Here is a 16,052-nt window from a genome sequence, read left to right as displayed (position 1 = left end):
GCCTCTTTGGAAAGGCAAGCGTCTCTTCCAGATGACCTGTTTAATGAGTATTCAGCCTGATTTGTTTGTGGGGAGATTAGATGATGCTGCATCAAGCAGCTGTTATCCCACACTTTCCGGCGAATTGTCCTGTCAACTTTCCTGAGTGGGGAAAATCCACTTTGGGGTGGGTGTGTGAGAGGAGTTAGTTTTGCAAGAGCTCCAAATCAGCCTTATTGGAACACTCTGAATTTACTGAATACAGTGGTACCTTGGTTGTCAAACGTACGACTCCCGGAACCGTTTGAAAACCAAAACGCGGCTTCCGATTGGCTGCAAGAGCTTCCTGCACTCAAGCGGAAGCCATGTCGGATGTTCAGCTTCCAAAAAAGTTCTCAAACCGAACACTTACTTCTGGGTTTGCAGCGTTTGGGAGCCGATTTGTTCAGGAGCCAAGCCTTTCGGGAACCAAGGTACCACAGTAAATGAATACCTTCCAAGTGCCCAGGAACAAACAGGACATCCCATTTCCCCCTGCACAAGATCTCGGTGGCCATTTTGGGCGCTGTGCTCTCACACGGTGCAAAACTCCTGGGGGGGGGGGTTGCAACATCACACAGCCCCCCCCCCAAGCGTATGTTTCTGGGTGCTGTGTAAGATCTTTCCCTGAGAAAAGGGGAGAGCAAGGTGCAGGTCACATGACTCACCCAGGAGCCCATCCCGGAAGATACATGTCTTTGTTTTATTTCAGAAAAAATTGGTAATATATGTGTGTGTGTGTGTGTGTGTGAGAGAGAGAGAGAGAGAGAGAGAGAGAGAATATAAAGACTGAGGGCACAAGGAGAAGGGGATGACAAAGGACGAGATGGTTGGACAGTGTTCTCAAATCTACCAACATGAGTTTGACCAAACTGCGGGCGGCAGTGGAAGACAGGAGTGCCTGGCATGCTCTGGTCCATGGGGTCATGAAGAGTTGGACACAACTAAACAACATATGAATGAAATAAGCAGCCAACTTAGTAACCAGGCTGCTCCTGATTTCCAGGTCCTGGAAGGAACTCCAAAAAACCAAGCCAGGTTCTCCCTCCCCCAGGCAATGTCTCTACACGGCTGCCAAGCACTGAAACTAAACTTGGCTTCTTGGGAATGCCAGAGAAGTCTGTGGAACTCATCTATTCTGAGAACAAACTAGGGTCTCTTTTTAGCTTGGTGGGAGGACCTTGGGCTTCTAGAAGCAAAGGAAGGGATCGCAGCAGCCGTTTTCTAAATAGCGTAGTGTTAAGAGAGAGGCTCTTCTACAGACGCTGAACCCTGTCTTCTGTGTTCGCACCTAGAGCATCACCCCAAAGATGTGTGCGGCTCTTGGGATGCTGGGAACACGGAAAATGTTGTCCATCTTCATGATCTTTGCCGCTGTCTGTCTTCAGGGCACCTTGGCCCAGCAGCCTGGGACAGTGGAGCGAAGGAAGCTATTCTTCGAAAGGTTTAGACGATTGGAAGAACAGGTGAGCCTGGCATGGATTATCATTAACCTAAATTCACCAAATAATGTTCTTGATAGTGGGTCCTGCCGTTTGACCAATGTAGATCTGTATCTATTATTGTGGACTGCAATTTGCTGGCAGTCTAACCTGGGTTAGAAGCAACTTGTTAAACTCATTCGCAAACTAAAATCCAAATCTGATCATTCAAAATTCCACAAATATTTAATTTGTTCCAGACTTCAAATTAAACCGCGAGAGTTTGTCCCTTATTTATGTACAAGGTTTTGTTACCCATGTTCCCATCTTGTCATAACATTCATTCTAGCTCAGTAAAACGTTGTGAATTGCACAATGTTTTGAAAAACCAGCTTCTTAATTATTGGTATTCATGCCTTTTGGACATGTAGATTGTGTATCAGGTATTTTTCCATACAAAGTTTGTTTGCTTTTCAAAATTAAGATGCTAGATTTATTACCAGCCCTTCACAGTAAGTTCCCAGGGGAGGAGACAACAATATAATATACAGTTACGAAAATAATAAAACAATTACAATTTTAAAAAACAACAACAAATTGTAGTGAAATCATTTCAACCAGAACAGTAAGTTCTTTGTGGGTTGCACAGAATAAAAGCAAGTCCTTTTCTTCATCAAAGGCTGGAAATTAATTTTTTCCCCATTTTATACCTTTGATTTGAACTTAGCATTATTCTTGGCACTAGTAGATATTGCTCTAATAAAATATCCAGGTTATCTTTGAGGTGCTCGTTTGTTCTGCCTTGATATTCCCAGCATGCCTTCTTGTTGGACTCAGCCTTTTTACCTGTTAATTTCTCAAGAGAGCTGATCGTACACAAGACTTTGTAGTTAGATTTCTAGCTAATATTTGTTTGGGTTTCTCCAGTGCCCTTCAGCAGGCAACACCAGGCAGTTTGTATTTAAAAGAAGATCTAAAACAATAACCACCTAAGAAAATAACAGTGCAGGATTTACACAAAGCATAGTGGCACAAGGCGTCGCTTCTGAGATACATGTGCACTATATCACCTTATTATATGAACTCTGCCATTGACACCCAACTTTGTCCAGCTTCCATTGTGTTGCATTTGCAAAATGATGTACTGTATTAAATAAACGACAAAACCTGTTATGTTCAACTGACCTACTGGAGTTAACAGAACAACTGCACTATTATGCAGCTGCCCGTGCTGATAAAAAAAGTAGCAGTCCTTGAGGCAGAATTCAATTCAGCTTGCATTAATTAAATGTGACCTTACCTAATTCACTGAAATCACACAGCCATACTTTGAAATTCTTCAAATTTTGCATTGCTCTTCTCCAGCCAATTAATGTGTCCAAAAATGCATATGCTACTGTATAATGTCTAATAAAGACATGTGTTAGTGAAAATTAAATGCATTAACAACACATTATTGCTTTGCAAAGATGTGCATATTGGACAAAGCTGTAGGCAAAAATGTGTCTATTAAGAATAAAATCTGGATGAATTTTCATTAGGACTTGCCATCTTTGTTATATGTGAAGAGCTTTACTTAAAACTGGGAAGATGAGAAACCAGAGCTGGCAGATTCAATCATCCCTGCTCAGAATGCTCCTTGCAAGCTACTAAAGAACCATACCAAATACATTTAATGCACATGACCTCCCTTTCAACAATCCCTGGAGCTATAGTATCCCTCTCACAGAGCTATAATCCCCAGCACTATTAACAAACTACAGTTCCCAGGAACCTGGGGGTGAGGAGCTATGTGCTTTAAAAGTGTGTTGGATATGCTTTAAAAGCGTGGTGTGGATCTGCCTCAAATGAGAAAAGGATATGTTTAGCCTGGAAAAGAGGAGACTGAGAGGAGATATGACAGCCATCTTCAGATATCTCAGGGGCCGTCACATGGGAGATGGCGCAAGCTTGTTTTCTCCTGCCCTGGCAGGTAGGACTTGAACCAGTGGCTTCAAGTTACAAGAAAAGAGATTCCGACTCAATATCAGGAATGAACTCCCTCAGGAAGTGGTGTCCTCTCCTTCCTTGGAGGTTTTTAAGCAGAGGTTGGGTGGCCATCTGCCAGGGATGCTTTAGTTGAGATTCCTGCATTCCAGGGGGTTGGACTAGATGACCCTCGGGGTCCCTTCCAACTCTACAACTCTATGATTCTAGGATGAAGACTGGGAGAACCCCCTTGGGAGTCTTCTCCCACATGGGGCCAGGGTCCTAAATACAGTGGACGCTCGGGTTGCGAACGTGATCCAAGCAGGAAGCACGTTCGCAACCCGCAGCATTTGCAACCCACAGTTGCGATTCAGCGCTCCTGTGCATGCGCAAAGCGCGATTTAGTGCTTCTGCACATGCGCAACTGCCGAAACCCAGAAGTAACCCGTCCCGGTATTTCCAGGTTTCGGCGCATCCATAAGCCGAAAAAACGCAACCTGAAGTGTCTGTAACCCGAGGTATGACTGTACAGTGATACCTTGGTTTCCGAACAACCTAGTTGTCCAACAAATTGGCTCCCGAATGCTGCAAACGCAGAGGTAAGTGTTTTGGTTTGCGAACGTTTTTCGGAAGCTGAACATCCAACGTGGCTTCCAATTGAGTGCAGGAAGCTCCTGCAGCCAATCGGAAGCCGTGCCTTGGCTTTCGAACGGTTTCAGGAGCCAAATGGATTTCCAGAATGGATTAAGTTTGAGAACTAAGGTGCCACTGTATCACAAAACCAATGGATCCATTTGAACCGAGATGAAATGAAAACCGTTATGGTTTACGGGGGAAAGAGAGCTTGCTGAATACAGTGGTGCCTCGCAAGACGAAAAGAATCCGTTCCGCGAGTCTCTTCGTCTAGCGGTTTTTTCGTCTTGCGAAGCAAGCCCATTGACGGCTTAGCGGCTTAGCACTATTAGCGGCTTAGCGGATAAGCGGCTTAGCGGATAAGCGGCTTAGCGGCTTAGAAAAAGGGGGGGAGGAAAAAAAACCCGCAGGAACTCGCAAGACATTTTCGTCATGCGAAGCAAGCCCATAGGAAATTCGTTTTGCGAAGCGCCTCCAAAACGGAAAACTCTTTCGTCTAGCGAGTTTTCCGTCTTGCGAGGCGTTCGTCTTGCGGGGCACCACTGTAGCACCAGTACAGTCATACCTCAGGTTACAGACACTTCAGGTTGCGTTTTTTCGGGTTGTGGACCACCGAAACCCGGAAGTACCAGAATGGGTTACTTCTGGGTTTCGGTGGTTGTGCATACGCAGAAACACTAAATCATGCTTTGTGCATGCGCAGAAGCACCGAATTGCAACCCACAGGCACGCAGACGCGGGTTGCGAATGCTGTGGGTTGCAACATGCATCCCGCATGGATCATGTTTATAACTCAAGCGTCCACTGTACCAGTAAAGACAAGGCCAGGAGTCCCAATGGGGAGAGTCAGTGGATGTTATGGTGTGAGTTGCCTGCCCAGCAACCAGCTATAACAGGCGCTGATAAATAAAGCAATTGATTCTTGAGAGGCACCCTTTCCAGGACTAGCAGAGACAGCTCAAGGAAGAGTCCCAATTTAGAGAAATGAAAGGGAGCGTTGTTGGGTGGGAGGTGGGAGGTGCTGTTCTATCTTCAGATGGGGCAAACAGCCACCCTTGCAGGCTCTCTGGCCCTACTGAGATAATAGCGATAACTCGCTGCCGTGGTCGAAGCAGGAGACATCTGTTTGCAATCCTCTGTGATGCTCAAGAGAATGCACCCGCCAAAAATAGTGGAATCAGCAGCTGGCGGCAAAGAAGTCTGGGTGCCGCTCCAGTCGCCGTGATTCATTAGGCTTGGGGTCATGTTTCCCTTTAAAAGTTAGTGGGAGTAGCTGCTGTTGTGATATCTGTTCAGCCCTTGGCAGCCCTCCTAGGATTAGCCCATAACCTCTTGCCAGCAACCACAAGCGTGTGTTAGATTGTGCTTTATTATTATTCATAATAAACTGAGGCAGCGCACACGCCATCCGTTGAAGCACACAGTTTCCCATGAAGAATCTGGGGGAACCTTAGTTTGTCAGTGGTGCTGGGAATTGTAGCTTTGTGAGGAAGTAAACTGCAGTTCCCAGCATTTTCTGGGGGAAGCTAAGTGCTAGAGTAGCTGGGGCAACTCAGTCAGATGGGTAGGTTACTTCTTCTTCTTCTTCTTCTTCTTCTTATTATTATTATTTAACAGTGCTTTTTTTCTTAAAAAAAAGTTTAGGGGTACTCTCATTTCGACTCAAGAAAACCACCATTTTATAGCTCAAATCAGGGAAAATAAATACAGTAAACGGACAAAAGTACACAAAAGTTCACAAAATGTTTAGGGGTATACATACCCCTGCGTACCCCCAGAAAAAAACTCTTCTTCTTCTTCTTCTTCTTCTTCTTCTTCTTCTTCTTCTTCTTCTTCTTCTTATTGCCAGTCTGCATTTCACAGGCAGCCCTGTACAAGGAAGCCTTTTAATGTGCAATTTTTATTATGTTTTTATACATGTTGGAAACTGCCCAGAGTGGCTGGGAAAACCCAGTCAGATAGGTGGGGTACAAATAATAGAATTATATTTCTATTGTTATTGTTTTTCTAGAATGGGAGCAAATGAACAAGAGCCGCCTTTTCACCCCCTTCGTTTTCCCCACAGCAATATTTCATGGATAAGGTGAAATTCTTGGGGGCAGGCAGGGGAGAATTGCAGTGGCCAGCCACATCCCTGCCAACAATGCACAGATGAAAATAGGACCATTTCTCACTCCCCCCCCCCAACAACCCACCTCAACTCCCTGTTTTTTATCCCCGCTCCCCGGCAGAGCATTTCCTGTCGGAAGAAGGGCAAGAGCCATCACAACGGGCACTGCACAAACTCTCTCCACTGTCCTGAGAAAATCCCTTAACCCCCCCCCTTTTATCATTTGGTAGATTTACAGAAAGGAAAAAAACACGCTGACAAATGAATTTTAGAAAGGGGCTATATTAGACGCAGTGCAGGATTTACGTATAAGCTAAACAACCTATAGCTTAGGGCCCCACTCTCTTGGGGCCCTCAAAAAAAATTAAAGGGGAAAAAACTGGATGTACATTCCCAAAACATAAGATAAAAAACAAATAAAATAAAACCTACATACAGCAACAGTGTTTTGTGTTGTGTAGGCTCCTATCACGTACGGTAAGTAATGGGCCCCGCCTGCTAGCCTGCTCCCTAAAATATCACTGGTTTGCTCATGTCTATATATAGGGTGCCTACATTCTGCATGGACTGGTTGCATGGCAAAAAGTGCAAATGGCTTGAGATACCTGTTAGGTCCATAAATTACCATATAGCATATATTCAACACAAAAAAGAACAACAATTTGTTGTTGACAAAGGACAGCTGGACATATAAAGGGCCCCATTACCTTCAGTAGCTTAGGGCCTCATCAGACCTAAAGCTGGCCCTGCACGGATGCACAAAGCATTAAAAAAAATAAATCAAGATTCCTTATGCTCCATTCCTCTCCGTGTTTCCTCCTGCCCAGGGCGCTGCCCTCTGCCTACCCCCCAGAGCTGGCGCATCAGCCTCTCCTCCTTCTTGGCTGCTCTCGAGCTGTCATTATGAGCTGCCCAAGGAAGGAGGCCAGTAGCAGAGGCCATGGAGAGGCAACGGATAAGACCTCACAGCTGCTGCCACTGCAGCCGCTACTGCCCCCTGGGACAAATGCTGTTTCATCCTTCTTCCTGAGCTTGGTGGCGGCAGCAGTGGTGGGGAAAATCGAGACATTCTGGGATCAAATCAGAAGCCAGGAAGGCTTTCGAAATTCCCGGACTGTCCCTGGAAAATCCAGGACATTTGGAAGGTGTGCGGCCACCATCTTGCTTTCCCCAGAAAGCCCTGTTCTGAGGTGTTGTTTTGAATTTGAACCCCACGTCAGGCAAAATATTCCTGCATTGCAAGGTTGTTGGACTAGATGACTCTCGTGGTCTCTCCCGATTCTGTGATTTTAAGTTCATCTCACTGGAGACCATTAGCCCAAGTTATTGACCTAACCCAAGGGTGTCACAAGCTTGTGACAATTACAGTCTCCATAACCATTTACCTATTGATTTTTGGAGCTGTAAAACAAAGGGTTGGAGGACCTTTGGCCCTCCAGATGTTGCTGGACTACAATTCCAATCGTCCCTGACCATTGGTCACGCTGGCCAGAGGTTGATAGCGAGTCAGAGTTCAGCCGCACCTCCAGGGCACCAGGATTTCAATCCCTGGCCTATCAGGAACTGCTATGAGCAGCCTCACAACGTTTGAGGAACAGATGCTTCCCCAAGGGAGCTTGTCAGCTAGGAAATAATGACATGAAGCGTTGTGGATCAGAAATAGCAAAATAAGCCCATTAATAAGTCACTCGTGAATGGTTTCCAGTTAACACTATAAATAATGGCAGCCCTTACTGTAGAGATATAAATAGAGTAGAGAGAATTCATGGGCTCCAAGGAGTCCAGTGGAAAAATGTGACCCTGCCTCCAGATCCTAAGATCTCGCTCAACCCATTTCACAAGCGCACATCAGATTACCATGTTCCTGGGAGAGACCTCGGTAAGTCTGCTCCGCCCAGCTCCATCCCTTTTCATGACATTCTATGTTCGGCGCCATGCACATGTGTGCGATTGTGCATCATTCGGACGCGCCTAAACCGGGAGCGGCCTGTACAGTGGTACCTCGGGTTAAGTACTTAATTCATTCCGGAGGTCCGTTCTTAACCTGAAACTGTTCTTAACCTGAAGCACCACTTTAGCTAATGGGGCCTCCCACTGCCGCCGCGCCACTGGAGCATGATTTCTGTTCTCATCCTGAAGCAAAGTTCTTAATCTGAAGCACTCTTTCTGGGTTAGCGGAGTCTGTAACCTGAAGCGGATGTAACCTGAGGTACCATTGTACTTGGCTGGACAACTGCACTGCAAAATGGGCTGCGTTTTGGCTTGTAGCTTGCTTCCAAAATCGCAAATTAAGTCGGCTTGCCTTTCAATGCAAGCTGAATCAAATTTCTCCCCTGTTCCTATCTGGAGATAGTGCCGGGGGCCAGATAGAAAGTACTTAAGGGCCACCTTTTGTTCTCTGCCCCTTCCCTCAACCCTTTGCTGATGAAAGTCTGGATCTGCAGTGTGCCTCACATTCCTCAACCTCTCTAGGAGCCCTCCAGAAACCTAACTGGGTGAAATATACTCGGAGTCGAGAGTGGATTTCATGCTCTTTATTCAACTCATAGTGGTGAGGAGGAATGGAAGTTCCCCCAGAATGTCTGCTTTATATACATTATTTACACAATGGGCCCCACGTGATTGGCTAATTCCAGGATTCACCTGTAGGCCAATCAGGTTGCGGATTCACTTCCACCTGGAGCTGGATTGGGTGGCTCCTGTGGACCAATCAGACTGCTGCATTCTGGGTCCTATTGTTCTAGGACCAATCAGACTGCTGCATTTTGGTTCCTATTCAACTCAGTACATAACACTGGGTTTTTCTCCATTCCGCCCTCACCCTAACTGTTTTCCAGTTCCGGCGGTTCCAGGAGGTCACCCTGACACGCCTTCAGGAGATTGCTGGGAATTACAACGTCTCCTACAACATCGATGCCAAGTTTGAGCAGCTGATGAGCAAGCACCAGGGCCTGGAGTCCGCGGCCAACGAGAGCCACACAGCCACGCAGGAGGAGCTGAGCCACTTGAAAGCTCTGGTGAAGAAGCTGCAGAACAAGGGCAAGAAGCAAGACTCAAAGCTGGGGGCCCTGGAAGAAGCCTTGCGTGAGAGGGAGCGCGAGAAGGCGGCAGAGCTGCAGCAGGAGAGAGCACTCCTGGCCAACTTAACCCAAGAAGTCGAGAGCCATCGAGAGGACACCCAGGCCGTGCACGCTGGCCAAAGGGTCCTCCAGAAAGCCCTGGAGAGTCTTCAGGATGCCCTCAAAAGCCAGGGGAGCAAGCTAGATGAGTTGGAGCAGCAGCTGAAGAACCTCGCACACAATGAGGTCCTTCTGCCGAACCCCCTACCTGCGGCTCAGCTGCTGAACCGGGTCCCCCAAGAGCAGGAACCAGAGGCAGCCGGCGGGCAGAACCCTACCGTGAAAAAGCTCCATGGGAAACATCGCCAGAGGAAGAAACTGCTCCAGGAGAGCACACGGCTTGCAGCCCAGTCTCAGGCCAGAGGGCTGCAGAGCGGACCCCCTCCGGCTCAGGAAGCTCTCCAGCGGCAGGAGGCAGAAGCCGAACAGCCTCATCCGGCGGAGCCACAAGCGCTCAGGCAACAGCAAGCGGTCATAGACAAGGCCCCTGAAGAGCAGTTGCAGTCAGAGGCGCCTCGGAAACCAGGGACAAGTAGGTGTAGATGAGCTGAACCAGGTTTATCCTGCCGGAATGGCCCAGCTAAGCTACCCAGAGGTGGTAATAGCAGCAGTGCTGTATAGTCGATAGCCATTGGTAGCTTGAAGGAGACTTGGGAGATGGCTCAGTCAGTAGAGCGTCAGATTCTTAACCTCAGTGCCGTGGGTTTGAGCCCCACGTTGGGCGAAAGATTCCTGCATTGCAGGGGGTGTTTCCCAACCTTGTGCCTCCAGCTGTTTTTGAACTACAACTCCTATCATCCCTGACTAGCAAGACCAGTGGCAAGGGATGATGGGAATTGTAGTCCAAAAACAGCTGGAGGCACAAGGTTGGGAAACACTGGATTAGATGACCTTCACGGTCCCTTCCAACTCGACAGTTCAATTATTCCCTTACCACCTTTGGTCTTTGGAACCTCTCTCCTGGAGTATCTTCCCCAAGAGGGAACAATTCAGGTGCCATCCACATCATACATTTAAAGAATTCATTCAGACATATCCTATAGCTAATGGCTTTTTAAAAAAGGTAAAGGACCCCTGACAGTTATGTCCAGTCGTGAACGACTCTGGGGTTGCGGCACTCATCTCGCTTTACTGGCCGAGGGAGCCGATGTTTGTCCACAGACAGTTTTTCCAGGTCATGTGGCCAGCATGACTAAGCCGCTTCTGGCAAAACCAGAGCAGTGCACGGAAACGCTGTTTACCTTCCCACTGGAGTGGTACCTATTTATCTACTTGCACTTTGACATGCTTTCGAACTGCTAGGTTGGCAGGAGCAGGGACTGAGCAACGGGAGCTCACCCGGTTGTGAGGATTCGAACTGCCTACCTTCCAATCGGCAAGCCCTAAGCTCAGTGGTTTAGACCAATGCTCCATAGATAATTTAAATAATCCTGGCAACAAAGGGCATCCATGACATGTACCTCTAGAGAGTAAATTTTTCTTATGAGCATCCATTGGCCAAGTTATTAGCTGAGAGAGTATGCAGAATCTATACTTATCCTTTGTCTAACTATTGGACTACATCCCCATAGTTCCAATATTGCTTTAAAAATGGCTATTTAATGTGGTCAAATGCTTTTACAGTGTCCATAAAAAAGAAATGCTCCCATTCTTTTGATTTTTAAACCATGTAAATAACTTTTAGGGATGCGGATGGTGCTGTGGGTTAAACCACAGAGCCTAGGACTTGCTGATCATAAGGTCGGCGGTTCGAATCCCCGTGACGGGGTGAGCTCCCGTTGCTCAGTGCCTGCTCCTGCCAACCCAGCAGTTCGAAAGCACGTCAAAGTGCAAGTAGATAAATAGGTACCACTCTGGCGGGAAGGTAAACGGCATTTCCGTGCGCCGCTCTGGTTTGCCAGAAGCGGCTTAGTCATGCTGGCCACATGACCTGGAAGCTGCACGCCGGCTCCCTTGGCCAATAAAGCGAGATGAGTGCCGCAACCCCAGAGTCGGCCACGACTGGACCTAATGGTCAGGGGTCCCTTTACCTTTACCTTTACCTTTAAATAACTTTTATGAATTTACTTTTGCTCTCAGCCATTCTTCTGCCTTTTGCAAAGCCTGATTTTTCAACATATTGATAAAATTTCACCAATACCGGTAATTGAAATGTTGGTCCTTAACTTTATATCTCAGATGAGCAGTGCTATTGGTCTCGGGCAGGGGCGGTTCCCAGATTTTACACATGTTAAACTTGTAGGATTGATCGCCTCTTTCTCTCTCTTTCCCCACAGTCTGCAACGTGGATTCCATGCTGTTTTTCCCCAACGCTTCCACAGAGAACTTTGCCATGTTCACGCCAGGTTTTCAGGCTGGCCTGCTTGAACTGAGCCTCTGCAGCTGGGTGAGCACCAGTGCCAGCTACCTGGGCACCATCCTGTCCTATGCCACTGAGGATAATGACAATAAGCTGGTACTCCACGGCCGCGATGCTGCACCCCGGAACTCCATCCACTTTGTCATTGGCGACCCTGCTTTTCGGGAGCTGCCGGTGGGACGGATCCTGGATGGCAAGTGGCACCACATCTGTGTCATCTGGTCCTCCATCCAGGGGCGATACTGGTTCTATGTGGACAGGAGGTTGGCTTCCATGGGCTCCAAGTTCCAGAAGGGCTACGAGATTCCCCCCAAAGGGTCTCTTGTATTGGGTCAGGAGCAAGACACAATGGGTGGGGGGTTTGAACCCTCAGAGTCCTTTGTGGGCTACCTGGCTGGCCTTGCCATATGGGATCGTGCGCTCTCACCCGGAGAGGTCTCGGGCATTGCCATCGGGAGAGGCCTGCCCCGTGGCACAATCTTCACCCTGGCAAACGTCTCTGCTCTCCACGGAGCGCTGCAGAAGGTGAACTGCACTTGCCTCGAACATTGCCTGTGATTCTCCCCATTTCATACCCACACAGGGCAATCTGGAACCCAGATGGCTAGGATAAGCTTGGGAGTAGGGTGGGATTGGGGTGCCGCTTCTCCTGAAGTATAATGTGGAAAAGATATTGTTGAAGGACGCTGTGGCCACCTCGGAGGCAGATAGCTCCTGCCTCCGCCACCAGCAGGTTCACAAGCCAGCAAAAAATAAATGAGCTCTCAGCAAACAGCACAATGCATGGGAGCTCAACTCAGCACTGTCCATTCAGAACGCAGTTTACACCACAAAGCATTGGCGATCGTTCCCTTCCCTGCAGTTTAGCTCTCCAGGAACCTGCCCTTCTTCTGCCCTTGCAATTTCCTCCCTCCATCCCCTTTGATAGTCTCTGGTTACTTCCAGCTGACCTGGTTTGAAAGCAAACACCTGGTGCGTTTAGTTTGACAAAGCATTGTCCGTCCGGATAGCAAACTCAGATCTGGCAGCAGGTTGGACCACGTCAGCTAGTTTTTCGGCATCCTTTCTAACAGTTTTATCACGTTGCATCAAGTACTCGATATACCACAGTTTCCCAGTGCATTTGACTGTCCTTGCTACTAAAAAGTCTGATTTATTTTTTAAAGTGGGTTTGTAAGAGCACCAGATCCACTTTAATTGCTGGTATGTGATTGAATCCCACCAGAAAATAGCAGCAGTCCTGATTCTGGAGGCGACTCCAGCCCTCTGGGCCTCACCTCTGAAGACAGACTTGCCATTTCTCCCCCTCAGCCTCCTGCCACTTCAGTCTCACTCTGGATTGATTGTAAAAATGGGCAAACAAGTTTCGAGAACCAAACTGACGTGTTGAGAGTGAAAGCTGGGTAGATCCTGTCCGGTTTCTGGCTATGTACTGCCAATGCATTTTTTGTCCAGTTGCTGAAGCTGCTGCAGCAGCAACAACACACCTCTTAAAAGCACCACTGCAGAATAGTGGGAAGCAAGAGAAGTCAAGACGCAGCAAACACGACAACACTTTTAGTCAATGGGGCTTGTGCAGGAGGACTTCCTGGTACCTTGTGCATCATCTTATCTTTCTTTTCTTTTTAAAAAAAAATATATTCAGTTACAAAAATCCAATATATGCCATATTATATCCATACCAAATTACCATTCCAATTCAAATATCAATCACTTAAAATGCCAATTACACGTTTTAGATAGCCCCCCACGTACTAGATTTCAAGGTAAGATAATTTCATTTAATTCTGCTTCCAAAGTCTTATTTAATCCAATTACATTTCAGTATTCATTGCAATCCCTTACACAACAGCTACAGTGTTTTGCCTGTGTATCATCTTATCAATGAAGTGAGCAATGCGTTTGGAGCAGTGCCTAGGGCAGGGACGGAATTTGATTTTGCTTGCATTTCGATGAGAAATGGCCTGATTCAAACTTCTCGAACCAATACATGAACTGAAACAGCTATCCTTCGAAATCCATGGTTGTCCGAATTTTGCGATGTGATTCTTTAACCAAACGATGTGTCCGAAAATGCATATACTTAAAGAGTGCGTAGAGATGTATACGTAAGTGAAAATAGCATATGAGGTTGCATTGCTTTGAGGGGCAGAGGAATCAGAGGAACTGCATGCAAAACTGGTGGATTTACATGGATTCAACAGCAAAAACCTGCACATTGTTGTGCAAACGTGGAGAACTGGAAAAATGGGACACTGAAAAGGACTCATTCGTCCCTCTGTACCTCCATGCCTGCCCCTGTTTTCAGCCTGCTCTTATCCAGGTATTAGCACTGCAAGATGGATGACCTGAAGACCCCACAATATTTTTCTCCCAGTGCCATAGTGTAGTGGCGCTGGCACTTTCCATCCCTATGTGAAAAATACATTTGGCAGCCATGCCGTTCTGTAGTTTCATAGTGGTGGAGGGGGGGACATGGCCTTCCAGGGCTGTATTCTGCTCAGAAACATCCAGCCCATGACTCAGAAAGGCTGACTATTTGGTGTAAAGAAATATCAACAACCTCGGATCTGCAGATGACACAACCTTGATGGCAGAAAGTGAGGAGGAATTAAAGAACCTTTTAATGAGGGTGAAAGAGGAGAGCGCAAAATATGGTCTGAAGCTCAACATCAAAAAAACGAAGATCATGGCCACTGGGCCCATCACCACCTGGCAAATAGAAGGGGAAGAAATGGAGGCAGTGAGAGATTTTACTTTCTCGGGGTCCAGGATCACTGCAGATAGTGACAGCAGTCACGAAATTAAAAGACACCTGCTTCTTGGGAGAAAAGCAATGACAAACCTAGACAACATCTTAAAAAGCAGAGACATCACCTTGCCAACAAAGGTCCGTATAGTTAAAGCTATGGTTTCCCCAGTAGTGATGTATGGACATGAGAGCTGGACCATAAAGAAGGCTGATCGCTGAAGAATTGATGCTTTTGAATTACGGTGCTGGAGGAGACTCTTGAGAGTCCCATGGACTGCAAGAAGATCAAACCTCTCCATTCTGAAGGAAATCAGCCCTGAGTGCTCACTGGAAGGACAGATCCTGAAGCTGAGGCTCCAATACTTTGGCCACCTCATGAGAAGAGAAGACTCCCTGGAAACGACCCTGATGTTGGGAAAGATGGAGGGCACAAGGAGAAGGGGACAACAGAGGACGAGATGGTTGGACAGTGTTCTCGAAGCTACAAACATGAGTTTGACCAAACTGCGGGAGGCAGTAGAAGACAGGAGTGCCTGGCGTACTCTGGTCCATGGGGTCATGAAGAGTCAGACACGACTAAACGACTAAACAACAACAACACATGGTGTGCAGTGCATAGATTTTCCTTCCTGATACAGTTAGGGTTTTAAAAAATAATATTGTTAAATGAAAAGCAGCTGTGAAAAAAGCAGGCCAAGTTGGAAACAGAGGACTTGTGCAGCAAGTGGCTGCTTAACCCGACTCCCGACTCCCAATTCCCCCCTCTTCCCTTTTGCTGCAGGGGAAAATATACAGGATCCGTCTCTCTCTCCCCTTATGAGCAGAAAAGCAGCTGGGGTGAGGCAGGTTTGAGCAGGGAGGAGATAGTAAGTAAATAAAAGGGTTAAGGCAACCCTCCAGACACCAAGTCTCCTCTCCCTATTTCAGCCTCCCATTGACTGCTTTTCATTAAAAATAAAATCATGGAAGGAATAAGGGAACTGCCCATCACATGTAATTTGCCTCTTCCTTCCAGCATTCATCCCCATCTTTTAAAAATAGATAACATTCTTGCTTATTGCTAAAAACACATCTGTACTGGAGAGGACCACTAAACGGAAGCATCCGCTGCAAATTTAATGTAAAGTCCTGCCATGTTTACTGGAAAGTTAAGACTTCATAACTGGCAAAGATAATCCTGAAATATTGCATTGAGCTCCCTCCAGCTGGATAATTATAATCTTTTCCCAGGTTTTCCACCCATTTTGTACTTCTCCTGTCCGGTTCCAGCCCCGCTGCTCTCTGCTTCCACAGCCCCAAGCCATGTTTAATTTTGCTGTATTGTATAAAGTGAAATACATATTGGAGAGACCCACTATATTCTCCCCTCATTATTGTTGCTCTGGCCTGTATCTGTCGGTTTTTATCTAGTTTGGAATACTGTGTGCCGTTCTGGTCTCCTCACCTCAAGAAGGATGCTGTAGAATTTGAAAAGCAGAGTAGGAATGAAGAGTTTTCCATATGGAGAAAATTTGCAGTGTCTGGGACTTTTTAGTTTGGAGTAAAGGTGTTGAAGAGGGGACATGACAGAGGTGTACAAAATAATAATAATAATAGATTTTTACTTATACCCCACCCTCCTCGGCCAGAGCCAGGCTCAGGGCGGCTAACACCAATAAAATCACAGTAAAAA

The 16,052-nt window shown here is 46.9% G+C and overlaps 1 protein-coding gene across 2 annotated transcripts; it reads left to right on the top strand.

The window, feature by feature from the left end:
- Positions 1-846: 846 nt before the first annotated feature.
- On the top strand, positions 847-13,780 carry PTX4 (pentraxin 4). Of its 2 annotated transcripts, XR_014151054.1 has the most exons (4): positions 847-1,484; positions 8,988-9,801; positions 11,546-12,720; positions 12,795-13,780. XR_014151054.1 is itself a non-coding variant. In XM_081839834.1 (3 exons), the coding sequence occupies exons 1-3, from the start codon at positions 1,329-1,331 to the stop codon at positions 12,184-12,186; spliced, it is 1,611 nt and encodes a 536-aa protein (XP_081695960.1). In that variant the 5' UTR covers positions 847-1,328; the 3' UTR covers positions 12,187-13,780. The 2 variants fall into 2 exon arrangements, 1 of the variants encoding a protein (XP_081695960.1); XM_081839834.1 differs by having other exon boundaries at positions 11,546-13,780.
- Positions 13,781-16,052: the final 2,272 nt, after the last annotated feature.

This window comes from Podarcis erhardii (genome assembly GCF_964252035.2).
Source record: "Podarcis erhardii genome assembly, chromosome: 14".
Taxonomy (NCBI): domain Eukaryota; kingdom Metazoa; phylum Chordata; class Lepidosauria; order Squamata; family Lacertidae; genus Podarcis; species Podarcis erhardii.
Note: the sequence above shows the minus strand (reverse complement) of the source record. Positions and strands in the feature narration are given on the sequence as shown.